At 45.0% G+C, this 14,987-nt stretch overlaps 1 protein-coding gene across 3 annotated transcripts in view; it reads right to left on the reverse strand.

Annotated features, from left to right (window-relative positions):
* The window catches only part of Sestd1 (SEC14 and spectrin domain containing 1), a 100,712-nt gene that overhangs the window by 49,751 nt on the left and 35,974 nt on the right, over positions 1-14,987 (reverse strand). For all 3 annotated transcript variants that reach the window (XM_026789952.1, XM_013345910.2, XM_005346626.3), the window contains exons 2-3: positions 4,654-4,719; positions 1,519-1,627 (exon numbers count right to left, since the gene is read on the reverse strand). In XM_026789952.1, coding sequence (XP_026645753.1) covers positions 1,519-1,627; positions 4,654-4,708 — 164 coding nt within the window. In that variant the 5' untranslated portion in view covers positions 4,709-4,719. The remainder of the gene's footprint in view (positions 1-1,518; positions 1,628-4,653; positions 4,720-14,987) is intronic.

A 14,987-nucleotide genomic window follows, 5' to 3' on the forward strand; every position in this document is an offset into this window, starting at 1 on the left:
ATGCTCACCTGGCATTTTCACATGTCCAAAGAGTACCAGCCATGCTCACCTGGCATTTTCACATGTGCAAAGCGTACCAGCCATGCTCACCTGGCTGGTGTCCCCAGGAAAATGTGAGAAGAGATGCAGCCATGGGGCACAGTGGTCACTGGCCTACTAGCTGGGCTCTGACTCAGTCTCCAGCTCTAGTATGCCCCAGGGTTCTGGCCAAGCTGCCCGTGCTAACCCTTTCTGTTTCAGTTCCCTCGTAAGATGGGGAGAGGGAGCAGAGTTCCTCTCAGAGGAGCAGGAGAATTAAATACCTGAACACACCTACTGTTTCCTTCCATATCTACCACAGGTCAAATCTGGGGTCTACAATGATTCAGGCTTTAAAACACAGTTCAAAGCAGCCACAAGCTGGCTGTAAACAACTACCATGCTCACCACTTTTACATTTCGTTTTTCGACAAATATGAGTCCTTGAGAATAGTCGGTTAGCAGGTCCTTCAAGCCCACATAGGCGTATGCAGAGCTCTGAAGAGAAAAAAGCCATCGGGGAAGACAAAGGCAGAAACAGGTGCGCTGACCACTGACTAAGGACGACATATTACACAGCACAGAGCTGGGTGGGGCAATGAAATTAAATAGTCCCCCCTCCAGAGCTTCCGGCGTCTTAGAATGTGGAGGATGGAAGCAAAGTTCTTCAGAGTCCACTTCATATGCCCAGACCACGAATCTATTCCTCATTAGTGAGGCAACAGAAACTCTGGAAAACTTAAAGAACTAAACCAGCCTTGTAAGACCTGGAGAACTACTTTCAGGCACATCACCAGAGAGACGAGAGACTAAGCAGGTTAGCGCTTTGTCTCTTTACCTTGCACCACCTGATCTGCTGTGCCTGCACTCAGCCTCAGCTCCCGAGCCGCCTGCAGGAGAGCCTCCTGGGGAACTGAGTGTGTCTGCACAGGTCTGCGGTTCATCACAGCAGCTCTGCCTCAAAGACAGGTGCCAGGAGGCAGATTCATGGAAAAGGAGCACGCAGGCCTCTAATCCTGCCTTGCCCATTTCCGTTAATTTTATTTACTTGTTTATTTACTTATTTATTGTATGGGGGTTAGCATATGTGAAAGTCAGAGAACATCCGCAGGGTGTGATTTCTCCCTCCACCACGCGGTTCCCGTGTCAAACTCAGAAAGTGAGGCTTGCACCTTTATGCATGGGCCCATTGCACCAGCCCTTTTGCCTATGAATACCTCCAAACTAGACTTCATAGCCCCTCATGTCTCTTCTTACTGAGGCTCCATGGTAAACAGATGCTTACCCTAGCTGTTCTCGGAAGATTCAAAGTATGAATTTAGAAATCTGTGTGCTGGGGGGTGCACCCAAGAGTCAAGCATTTTATCTGTGTGCTGCCATCAGGTCCTGGTTCTAGTCTTTAACTGCAATTTCACTACTAGAAAAGTATGTGATATTTCAATAGCGAGAACCAATAGGAAACAATACTGAAATGGAAGAAAAGGACACCTGTGGAGTCACCTTGGAATGCTGAGTAGGTAGTCCAAAGTGACGCTCAGCTCATCCATGTTCGTTTGCTCAAGGCACAGCGGGATTGTCAGGATGAGGCCGCTGCGCCTGTCCTTCCCCCCTACGGAAGAGACACATTCAAGTTTACCGGGTATTAAAAAGGAATATGAACATCTTAATCCAATGTTATTAAAACAATTACACAGTTTGGAAATATCTAATGGCTATCTGTAGTTTATAAATGCTTATGATAGTAAAACCAAAAACCACATAAAAATTCAGAAGAAAATGCATCCACGAAATCTTTATCAAAACCAAAATCATTTTAATTTTCTTCCACTTAGGCTGTTGCCTAATTGAATCAGCTCATCAAACACTTCCTGGGTGCCTAGGACAATCAGCGCTCGACAGGAAAACAAACTTGCATCTGGAAAGGAAAGCTCGAAGTCATAACAACAGTATGAATTACGGCCACTAATTTCCTACGCTGTGTCTTCATATAAAATCCATTAAAATGCTATAAAAAAAATGGAGACAACAGAGAAAATGATTTAAAAAAAAAAGGCCATGGTAAGTATAAGAAAAGTAGAAGCTGGAGGGAGAACTTGCAGAAGTGTGAACATCAGGTTGAAAGAACACGCCATGACGACAGACGGCCTGAGCTGCTCGGGAGAGGAGCCATGGATCCAAGTGTAAGATGGAAAGCACTGGGAGACTCGTCTACGTGATAGACTAATTAGCAGCAAATAATGTACTTATTTGATTATTTGATTCAGAGCAAAATAACACACTCAGTCACAGCCATGTGAGGCAGGACAGCCAGCTGTAGACTGTCAGATGGCAGTAGAGACACAGCAGGGAACGTGGCGGAAGCCAGGAAGTGGGGCATGCTGAAATCTCAAGTCCTTGTCCTGTCTGCCCTCAGTGTAAACTGTAACTTTTTAAGCCAGCCTGATAATGGGCACCTGCAACCTAAGCACCCAAGAGGCAAAGGCCGGAAGACAGACAGCAAGTTCAACACCAGTCTGAACTACAAAGTGAGACCATCACACAGCCAAGGACTGTGGACAGAGTGACGAGTTCAATTCCCAGCACTGCAAAGGACACAAGCCGACTTAGAGCTTTTATTCATACTGTCCATCTTTCAAATTTCTGCTAGATTCATGCTGAAGCCTCCTGTCAGAACCAACAGACATTTACAATAGTTTTAGAAGCCTAAACACCAGCAAATCCTAAAGAAAACAATTCTGTATGATCTCTAGCAATTCATCACTAAAAACTGAAAAGCCTGAGGTGAAAAAGACTTCCATTAGTGACAGAAATGCGATTCATGGCATGACAGCAATAAGGGGCTATTTTCTATGCAACTGTTGGTATTGAACCACTTTGTCTAACATCAATAAGCCGCAATTTCGGAGGGTTCGCCCTAATACGCAGCGACTCAATAGCATTTCTGTTGATTAGAATATAGGTTTTATTTCTTTTTAATGGATTACATGAGCGACTTGGGTAATTGTGTTGGTTTGAAAACATTTTTCTGTATTGGTCAAGAGGTAAGATTTTAAGAGAAGTTACCCTCTTGTTCGGTTCAGACAAGGTCTCTCTATGCTGCACCAACTGTCCTGGGGCTCTCTCTATACAGACCTGGCCTCGAACTCACAGAGATCCACCTGCCTCTGCTTCCTGAGTGCTGGGATTAAGGTACACACCCCCATGCCTGGCTTGGGCAAGGGAACTTTCATTTGCTCTTCAAAACAGTTCAGTTTTATTCATGCATTTAAAGTAGACACACAAGCATTCACACATAGGCTGTAGGTGATATCTAAACCACCTTGAAATTTTCCTTTTAGGGGTCAGGTTTAATCCTCAAGACTACACTACCCTGAACTCCACATCTTCAGCTTCTTTCGGGGTACAAAAATAGCTACTGGTGTATAAGTGGAAGGGTCAGAAGCCACGAGAAACAGACTTTCACAACAGCTATGGTGGACGAGGCAAAGGATGCACAGGGACAATGTTGTTACTGGTGTAAAGAAGAAGCCAGCATCCACAGATGCCAGCAGTGGAGTCAGACACGCATTTCAATGTGCAGAAGCAATCCTCCTGGAGGACACCTGGCATGTCCAAAGCACTTCAAGGCAGTTGCTGTGTTTGTTTGGTTGTTTTGCGTTGTTACTGTCTGAGACAGAATCTCCTACAGCAGACCAGTCTCAAGCTTTTGCTCCTCCCGCCTCAGCCTTCTGAGTGCTGGGATTACATAGGTGCGTGCCAAGTCACCAATCCTTAGAGCCTGCTCAATACTTCCCGTTGTAAGAATTTACATTATCAAACAATCATTATGAAATTCACAAGGCTACAGATATGAATGCTAATAATATCATCCACATCCAAACACAAGTTGTGATTGAAAACACAAGTTTAAAAAGAAAACACATATTAAATTAGGAATCACACCACCAGTAGAATTCAGCTTCTTGTTTTGTCAACGTTACCATCTTCATCAGGACAATACGGCAACTTACAAAGACACATCCAACGTTTGGGGTTAAAAAAGAAATCAGAATTATCGAGACAATGACAAGAGCCCAGGGGAATAGGAAAGAAAAAACAAAGAGACTATAGTCTGAGTGACCCTAAACTGCAGGGCCACAGAGTGCAGTCTCTCCCGATACAGTCAATGATTCAGACTCCAAAGTCACTGGGCCAGAATGCAGCGTACCACAGCTCTCACGGGAGCAGAGGTCCTCCATCTTCACCTTCAATCGTCTTTGCGGATGTACACTTCTTGTTAGTAACTTTAAGCAAATTCAAGTGAGTACAGAGAACAGAAGTGGCATGTTGTAACTCTGGCAGCACAGTGGAAGCTATCACTCCAGGAACAGCTGCTGAATGCTAGTCTGTCGACCATCACTGGGTACTCAACTTTACTTCAGGAGTGAGAAGTCGGGACTTCATTAGCATGGCGGTCAGTCAGTCAGTCAATCACAGAACAGAATAACAACCAGGTGATGAGGAACCAGCAGCAAGGGATCATGGCAACCCATGCAAGGAATGGCTGAAAAACAAAACCTTATAAAAGAAACTCTACAGTCCCTCTGTTAAAGCAATCATAGAAAGCTCACCTACGGAAGAACTCTGGACACGTACCTGACAGGAAGGCCAGCTTTTTCTTCAGGATGGGCAGTATCACCGAGGCCTCCATCTCACTCCTGCCTGAGAAACAGAGAAATGTCAGCCACAGCACGGCAATGACTCTAACTCATGTGACCATTTATCCAGGTAAGTTGTGGGGGTTTTTTTTGTTTGTTTTTTTAAGGGAGCTGTAGATATTTTAGTGGCATCTCTGCCCTTTCCCCACAAGATACCAGTGGCACCCCCACTCCCTGCAGGGACACCGTCCTAAGTGCACACTTTGCCAAACATTCTTCAGCAGGCGAAGCTGCAGCTGGCTGAGAACCAAGGGCTTTAGTGCTTTTCAGAGCAGCACCCTGAGCAGCACGCTGACTGTAGACAGCAACAGCTCAAAAATTACTTGTTATTTTATTAATCCACGAAGTAGGCAGTCAGTCTTCCCTCGCTCTCTGTATTCCACAGCTTGTTCCAAACAGCTGATCCCTCTTGCCGTGGCACTAGCAGCCCCTGATTCCATGTTTTTCCTCCTCCCTAACAGCTCTAACAGACCGGAAGCCTTGTTTACTCCAAGGTGTTTCTCAGCAAAGTCTCAATTACCAGCTTCAGCGTTCCACATTTCATAGTTTCAGATTCTCCTGGGGAGGGGGGTAATCTATTTATTAGCTGACTTCATTTCTTTTGCTTTTGTGACTGTTGTTTTTGTTCGAGGCAGGGTCTCCCTCTGTAGCCCAAGCTGGCCTGGAACTCATAATGTACCCAAAAGTTAGTCTCACCCTGTGCCATTCTTCCTGTCAGCCTCCCGAGTGAGGGGCTGAGTTCATCCTTCAGGGTGAGCCACAAGTGACTGTTTGGTTTTCCAGAGTCACCGCTGGGGTTTATGGCTCTCAACAAAAAGGGAATATTCACCAGTCAGTGCTGGGAGCAAGTCAGGTTTCCTTAAATGGAGGCTCTGGCAAGGCAGGCACTCTGAGACCTGGCCAGCCCTCGATACTCCCAACCAGGACTAGAGAAAAGCAGGCTCTTTAAAACATGAAAACAAAAAAAGCTGAAGCTCAACTACACTCCCTCATACACCGAGCTGCAGGGCTGAGAGAGGATTCTCCAGCCCTCTCCACCCTTCCCTCCTCCACAGCAGCTCACCCCACCCAGCACAGGCAGGCCAGGCCTGGAGAGTACTGTGAGAACCCAGTGAGAGCCGCTCTCCTAAAAGAGGAGAAAATATGACTCTGGATTACGAGTCCAGCAAGGACCCTGCCATGAGTCTATCCCATTCCAGCCACTATGCTGTCTGCTGAAACAAACCATTCAGGTTATAGCCCTGTCCTATAGAAAACACACTCTTCAAAAAAGAAAAAATCCCGAATTTGAAAAAGAAAAATATATATAGTCATCAGATAATGGCTAATTAAGCAAGGCTAATTAAGCCAGTGAACTACTTTATAGGCTTTGTGGGTAAAAGAAAAACAAACAAAAAAAACCCCACCACCATTCCCACCTGCTACAATGAAAACAACCTGTCAAACCAACTGATGTATCCATAAGTTCTGCTCCTTAAACATTAGTTTTCTATTTGTTCTTTTTATTGTGATTCTATATTAGAACAGCTAACAGAAAGGAGTTCACACGAGCTCACGGTTTTACATCCTGACAGAAAACCTATAGCATTTCGTGTTTCTAAATCAATACTGTGGCTTGATCAGTTGTTATCAGCTGCACAAGAACCCTGAAACTCATGTTCACATCTTAGCGCTCACCCCATGCTCACCTTGGGGTCCTGACCTAAGATAAGGTTTGACAGTGACGCTAATAATGATTATGTTAATTAACATTTACCTTACACTCAGTGTTTATTACAAGCTTTGCCCTATAATGACTTCAAGTATTGACTTAACGTTCCCAATATTGTGAGGTAAGAGCTAGCTGCCAACATCACATGGCTCGTGAGTGTGGGAATCGGGACTCAGAAGCAGGCACTCCGGTTCCATCATAATATGCTACCCGCTCACCAACCAACAGCTCTGGAAATACGGTGCCATTTAGGCAATTAAACACCAACCTGTCTAGACTGGGTACACACAACAGATATGCAGCAAAACAGAACATGAATCTTTAGTCTCTGTCCTTGGAACTTTCTGAGTGACAGAAGGGAGTGTCTCTGGTGACTGCTAACTTGCCCCTTCCTATCACTCTCATGCTAACAGAGTAAATTATGGCAGAGCCATCATGAGTTCAAGGGAAAGCCTGAACTGCCATCACACTCCAAAATTCTGAGGAGAGGAGGGGAACAGAAACTGAATCAATCACTAGCATCCCATAATTTAATCCATCATGACCACACAATAAGACATCTGCTGGTCAGGCAGTGAGCACACAGGGTGCAGAGGGTCAGCATGAACACGGCTGTGTTCTGAAACCGCTCCACACTTCACCACAAGTGTGTCCTCTCTTTGTCTAGGCCTGGCTGTGGCATTCATTACACATGGAGGAAATGGCTTTCCTGGGACCTGAGAGCCAGTGCATTAGCAGAACCTAGGGAGGCCACGTCCTGAGAAGCCCTGATCTGGAGTATTCCGAGACCCAATACCTGCTACTTGGGGTCAGTCCAGTGAGACTCGGCCTTTAAGCGCAGGAGTTTTACACTAACTCTGGAACACGGTGCCCACGTGAAGAAGTGAACAGCGGGCAGCGCTTAGAAGATTGATTATGAGGAAACCCCTTGTACTTAGTGTCAGAAGTACATGGTAGAGACAGCTGTATGTATGCGTGTGATACAGAACCAGAAGAGGGGAAAACCACACCTACTACAAGAAGTTTTACGTCTCCGAATGCCAGATACTAGAACAGGACCAGCTCAGCCTCAAGATCCCTTGGTGACACAGCAAAACTGGCTTCCGAAGCAGGTTGTTCCTATCTGGTTGGCAGCACAAGTTCTGAGACGTCTTTAATCCCTTCTGGTTCTGAAGCCTGTTCTTCTACTCGTCAGTTCCATGCACTATACAACACTTTTCCAGTAAATTCTTTTTATCTGCTTGGGTCAGCAGGGAATTCTCTTCCGGTCAAGGCTGACTTAAGAAACACTACAACTCAGCACTTCACAGTATCTCTCATCACTTCCTACTTTATTTACAAAATCTGCTCTCAGGGCTGGAGAGACGGCTCAGTGGTCTTACAGCAGACCTGGGTCTGGTTCCCAGCACCCACATGGGGACTCACGACGCCTTGTGACTCCAGCCCAGGATCAGATTCCCCTCTTCTGAACTCCATGAGCGCCAGGCACACAAGTGGTACACAGATAAACATGCAGACAGAACACTCATGCACATAAAATAAATTTATTTTTTTAAAAGTCAGTCAGTACATGGAGGCTTTGACCTTTGCAACAGCAGCTTGGAGCTGCAGTTACAGGGGCTATGAGCTGACTGGAGTGGGTGCCGGGAAACTGAACCTGGGCCTTCCAGGAGACGAGACTATCTGTGCTCCTGAGACCCCACTAGGCACAAGACACAATTGCTACAGGAGAGCCTGGCGTACGGATTGTGTTGCTAGAGCTTTGAAAGCTGGGTTATGAACTTTACACCATTTACTACCCAAGCTTAGCTGTTTACCACAGAGCTCTCTAGGCTCACCCTCGCAGGCTGGTCCTGAGGCAGCCTTCTCTTTTCTCCCTATCTCCTCAGAGGCAGCTGAATCTCCTTAAAAGGGTGGCAAAGTACTAGTGTTTTTTACCCAAGAGTTTTTTTTGTTAGTTTTGGGTCATGCTGAAAATGACAAAGAGCAATGGGAAATACACGTTTGCGGGGCACGGAGCACAATCAAATACAATGGAGTATAAACTGCGAGGCTGTGGAGAAGGCCTCCTTCCTACCAATCTCTTCCACGGCCGCCACTCACAAACGAGCAATGGGAAAGGGCATGACTGCACAGCAACTGTAGTTCTCCAGGTTCCGGCGTAGGGCCGGAGAGATGGTCCAGCCATCAAGAGTCTTGCTGCTCTTCCAGAAGACCCTGGCCCGGTTCCCAGCACTCTCATCAGGCAGCTGATAGTTCCCTGTAACTGTGGCTCCGAGGAGCATGACGCCCTCTTCTGGCCTCCACAGCATTCACTGGTATAGACACATGACATATACGTCTCCTTTCTAAGTTGTTATGACTTGGCTTCTTAAGTGTTTACAGAACCTTTTTTTTTAATTTGCTTCTCTAGGTTATGTTAATGACTTGTGGAAGACTTAAATTATGCATAAAGTACAGAGACTAAAGGAAAGCTCTTATAAACATAAAAACTCTCCAGAGTGCAATGTTAGATAAGAAAGGAGCACCACCAGCTCATGCTCTCTCCCCAGGGGCAAACACAAGCATCATTTCTCACAAGAAAAGGATACTCACTACAAACATATGAATGAGCCATACTCTCAATCAAACAGTAAAGCCAGCAAGAGACAGCACCTGGTATGACAATGGAAACTAGCTAGGAAGACACACTTCCCAAAATCGGCCAAGTACAGGAGGACGTGCTTAACAAAAAACCAGATGAGAACACATGACTGAGATGTTCTTATTTCATGTGTGGTCACTTAAAGCAGGCCTCTAAACACAATTTATTAGGTAAAAATAAAATTAATAAAAGATTATTATATAAAGGGGACAGAAAGCCTTGCAGGTTGGAAAGGGGAAAAAGAAATCCACTCCTGGCTATCCATTAACTTCAACCAAGGAGGTGGGCCTGAAAGTACTCTACATCTGTACTATTTGGTTCCCAATATCTGAAGTGATGAAGGGTATCTTAATAAATTTCCTTACAGAAAATTTCAAATGCCACTGAGCTCCTGCTGAAGCAAGAAGTGACAGGACCCAAGAAGCAGAAATCCACAGAGACGACATTCTCCTAACAACTGCAAGCACTCTAGCTCGATGGGGTTTGCCAAGGTCTTGGCAGAAAGAGAACAACCCAGTAGTTTTGTCAACAACTTGTCTTCACCAAGAGCAGAGAAAAGCATCTTTACCTCTGTGTCTTCTCGCCCACTGTCTGAACAAATCTATGTAAGAACTTACTCGACGGAGGCATGGCTAGGTACTAGATACCCTCGGCAGTCTTAAATACCAGAGCAGCAGTGAACGCAAGGATGTAAAATAATTCAGCAGAACACTCAACCCCGAGCCTGCAGCCTAGGTACTCAGTGCCCCGTGCTCATGGCAGCCACCCCCACCCCCCACCAAGTTCTCTTCTCACAGATCAGGCAGCCCACAGCCGTCAGTGGAGGCTAATTCTGGAGGTGGCAGGAGAAGTCGATTACGGCCATCAGCGGGCAGCCGTTAGAGGGCAGCAGAGCATGCCCCCAGCAGCAGGACAGGACAATTACAGGCCTTTTAATCAAGACTCGGCAAATTACACTTCAAAAGAGATTATAATTGATGATATGTGTGGGGGTACTGGAACTCTTCTTTCAATAAGGATAAATCAACCGGTCTGCTTGGAAAATTCAGTTAAGATTCTTTGAAGAGTTTTTTTAACAGCCAGAGAAAACCCATTAGGATTGCCTGAGGCTAACTAAATCACCTCTAATAAATCTACATCATGTAGACACATAATGGCGATGAACAAAACCAGAACACAGGCTCCTGAGCCTTGTATGCCAGGCAAATACTGAAACATGGCTTTCCTTAAAAGTAGGTTAGGCATAGGTTCGACCGTCTTTGAAATGAGAACAGACACAACAAGCACGGGTCAGCGTTCACTGCTTCCCTGCCTGGCTCACCGTATCCACGTGCAACACAGCTCAAGCACCAGCTCTGCTGGGCACTGGCATGACACAGGGGAACTTTCATGTGGCCGCTGTGTTATTGCAGGTGCTGGCAGGATTAGTAACCGAGTTTTAAAACAATAGAGACAGTTTCAAGGGAACGAACAACAATCCTCTGGAAAGACTTTCAGTGAACACGGTAAACAATGGCTGGCTTTCGACACATGTATCTATGAAGATCCTCCTCCACCCTCTGATTTCCAGATCCCAGACCCTTCACCTGCTACGGGTAGTCTAGTCCTGGCCTGGCTGGGGCAGTGTTTCTCTGGGCTGTGATCACCTCTCTTCTCCCAAGACCTTGCTTCTAGAAAGAAGTGTTTGGTTTGTTGTTTTGTTTTCCTAGCCTCAAAGATACACAGGAATTCCATTAGGCTGAACTCAGACTAAATCCCATTCCCCAGACACTGATGATCCTAATACATTTCAAGGGAGGCCCCGCCAGATGTGTTTCAAAGCCCCAGATCACAAACAATAAGAATCTAAATTAGTATCTGGGCAGTGGTGGCACACACCTTTAATTCCAGCACTCTGGAAGCAGAGACAGATGGATCTCTGTGAGTTTGAGGCTAGCCTGGTCTACAGAGCAGGTTCCAGGACAGCCAGGGCTGTTACACTGTTACGCAGAAAAACTGTCTCAAAAAAGCAAAAAAAAAAAAATTTTAAAGTTAATTAGCATTAATCCTGTTACTTATATGTCAGATACCACAAAGGAAAGAGCACTTTTGTTCAAAAAGATACTACCTATAGTATGCATTGACATTTTTGGAGTGTTTATTTACATTGTGTAAAAAGGGTTAACCTTACCTTAAAAGCTGCTCCCTCACCAAAACTATTTTTAATTTTTATTTTATGTATATGACTGTTTTGCCTACATGTATATATGAACAGTACATGTATGCCAGAAGAGTGTACCCAATACTCTGGACCTAGGGCGACAGACAGGTTTTGGGTCACCATGTTTATGCAGCAGGTCTTCTGCAAAAGCAGCCAGTACTCTGAACCACTAAGTCATCTCGCCAGCCCCAGAGAATCCTTTACTTTTATGGGCATAATCACTGAAACTAACTCCAAGACTGAAGAGCGGGTGAATTAATTTATGTACTTAGGATCTGGCATATAAGATAGTAATTGCTCAGCGAACATTGCTTACTACCAGAAGCTAATTTTCCTTACTCCACTCACTGCTAGCTACCACCACCAATTCCACTGAGCTCACAGTAAGAGCATGCCCGTTAAAGCCTTCTTGGGTTAACAGATGAAAACAGTCCCAGCCATGTTATATATAACACGTGTCCAGATACTCTGTAATGGCCCAATAATCCTTCACCTGTGATTCTACCAATATCTCCACAGGATCTCGTTTTATTAGAGGAGAAAATGAGGGCCAGATGAATACTGTGTGTAGGTCACACAAATGAAGAGACGGCAGCTCGCAGTGGTGGAGGCACCGAATCGTCTAGAACCACCTTTCTATCATTTCACTAGGGAGTGCAGGGGAATTAAAATGGGTGGATTTCATGGGATATAAATTGTACCTTACTAGCGCTGTCAAGACATTTAATGCAACAACAGTAGTGTCCATCTGTAAGTCAGGAATGTGCACTTAAGGAGTAAAAAACAAGAACTGAAAGTATGTGAGCAACCTGCTCCCAGAAGTCCGCTCCACTCACCACGTTGCAAATGCTTAGTAATTCATGCCAGCGCAGCTGTGATCAGAGCAGGAGGCTCCAAGAGCGTTAGCAGCAAAGACACTCAACACTTCACACACTGTGGATGATGCTAAGGTCAAGTTTTCTAAAGATGCCTTTTCCCTGGAGGCTAAGAAACCAGAATGGAGGTTCCAGGCTTGGAGAAGGCACGCCCAGACAGCACTGTTTGTATCCTCCCAAGACAGGAGGGCAAAGAAGAAGCACTGTGTCTTCATAAGACAGGACAGAGCAGCAAAAGGAGTGTTTGCTCCCTTTAGCCTGACATCCACTGGTAAGTGCTAGTTCCACTCACGAGGCCAGCAGCTGCTGCATCCATCCCGCGGGAAGCGTACTGCCTGCCACCTCCACGAAGGGGGCCAAGACCTCCTGGGTGGACACTAAGTGACCACAGCACTGCATCTGGAAAGGGGCATACACTTGGACTAGGACTGACCGTCTGCTCAAAGAGGAAGATGGGCAAAACTGCTTTCTTTTTTCCCTGTGTTTCTTTATATTTAAAGATGCCCCAGATAAATGCCCAACCCTTTAAACACAGGAACACTGTGAAAGAGGAACCATAATCCTTTAAGCAGCACTTTCCAGTTTGCATTTTATTTTTAAATTTCAAAGCCAACAGAGAAAGCCAGATATGGCGCATGGCTATAAGCCCAGCTTTCAGAGGGTGGAGGCAGGAGAACAGAGTTTGAGGACAGCCTGAGCTATACATTGAAACTGTCTCAAACAAACAGAAACATCAGAATTCAGCCTGAGCTATACATTGAAACTGTCTCAAACAAACAGAAACATTAGAATTCAGGAAACAGGTTACACATGCCCTGAAAGGGTTCTCACATTCGCCATGGTAACCTAAGGGTCTGTGTGAGTAACCACTAAGTACCTGGACCTCATCTAGGGTCGCTGAGGGGGAAGAGACCTCATCTGATAACCTCCATAGCAGAGAGTAAGCATGGGCGGCAGGCAGCCGTGAGGTGCATGAAATTCCAACTCTGCCATGTTGTTGGCACTCAAACTTCTCGGGTCAAGTTCCTTAAGCCTTTCTCATTTTGTAGCTAGTCATCTTCTCAGAGGCCGCCCTCTCTATCACCACCTCACACAGTTCTTAGGTGATCAATTATGAGGAAAAGCAAAACACTATGTCCACAGCACCTATTCACTGTGACAGGCAGACAGGAAGTGTGGCTGGTCAGACAAGCAGATGAATTTGCTAGGTGAAGTATCAACGAATATAAATGCTATAGTTTGAGTCAGATAAATAGTCTTCAAAGTTGTATGCATGGTTCATATTAATATTTAAAGACATGTTCTGAATGGAATCGCAATCTCTCCTCCCTGTGTGGTCAATAAAGTACAAAATAGGTACTCTTTCTGAGATCAAAGCAGGTGCGGTCTTCACTGTCTGAGTGTCCTACCCGCTGACAGACCGAGGAGACGCCCCACACATAGCCACTGCACAGCGAATCCTGTTGACCCCCGACACCCCCTCACGGCCACAGCTGCTTTCTCAGCTAGGTGCCATTTAGCAAAATAATTAGGAAGGAAAATAAGCTTAGATAATTTTAAACTGGCCCAAGTACTATGAATAGAGTGTGTATTTGCTTTGAACAGAATATTAAATTACATAGTTCAGAGACATTTGCTAAAACAGTTTGGGCCCTGGCCCATTCGGATCACGAATGAAGAGAGACACTTTATAAAGCCCTCTTTATGCTGAGCCAACTCTAACTTTAGGCTTTTGGAAATGGCTTACTTGACTTCACAGTGTACACATTGAGTTTTTATTATTTATATTTCAACAAATATATAAGTCATTAATTAACATGCATTTTCCATTTCCTGAAATTATACCTTAGCTTTTATTACAACAATATCCATCACCCCCATCTCACTTTTTTTTTACTTTATTACCTATGAATATTTTTCAACTTGTAGTTTTTCCTGTTACCATTTAGATGGCTTCTCTGACTCTGTCACCCCATTGTCACTTGGCAAAATAACCTGGTCTGTTATCCACAAAAGAACTGCAGAGGGAAATCTAGGGTCCCTCTGGGTAACTACAAAGAAAAACTTGAACTGGAAAGTGTCTCCCAACATTTGAAGTGACTGAGCCCCCATCGGTTATCAAGCACTGTAATTCCTGCAACTCCACACTCGAGATGGCGACGACAGAAAACAGCAAATGCAACCATGGGGCCATGCAACATGCAATGTCTTTTTCTTAATGAAAAACTGTAGCAATTATTTGCTTTACAAAAAGTAATCTAAGGTTCTTGGACATTTGTGTGTGTGTTTGTGTACACGTGTGTGCATGCGTGTTAAATAAAAGAGGAGGGATGAAGCTCAATTAGAATATACAAGGCCCTGGACTCAATCCACAGTGCCAAAAAGTAAAGCAAGACTTAAAGGACTCGCTGGGCGTTGGTGGCGCACGCCTTTAATCCCAGCACTTGGAGGCAGAGGCAGGCGGAGCTCTGTGAGTTCGAGGCCAGCCTGGTCTACAAGAGCTAGTTCCAAAACAGGAACCAAAAAGCTACAGAGAAACCCTATCTCAAAAAATCAAAAAAAAAAAAAGGACTATTTCCAAGTAGTCACTACTTCCAAAACAGAAGATACCAGTTCAGTAGGTGGTACCCAGACAGCACTTCCTGGTCCAGTGACTGCATTGCCAGTCACGCCCTAACTGCTGCATTCTGTCCCTGAACAGGAACAGGGTTATAAGGAGATTCTATCTGGAGCCAACAGATCCTGACTGTGCCTTCCCCTCAGTGTTAGTACCACAGTATGACAGAATTCTTCTATTTTTTTAATAATAATAATTTATTTATTTAAAGTGTCCTTATCATGA

The sequence above is a fragment of the Microtus ochrogaster genome, chromosome 4 (assembly GCF_000317375.1).
Source record: "Microtus ochrogaster isolate Prairie Vole_2 chromosome 4, MicOch1.0, whole genome shotgun sequence".
NCBI classification, from domain to species: domain Eukaryota; kingdom Metazoa; phylum Chordata; class Mammalia; order Rodentia; family Cricetidae; genus Microtus; species Microtus ochrogaster.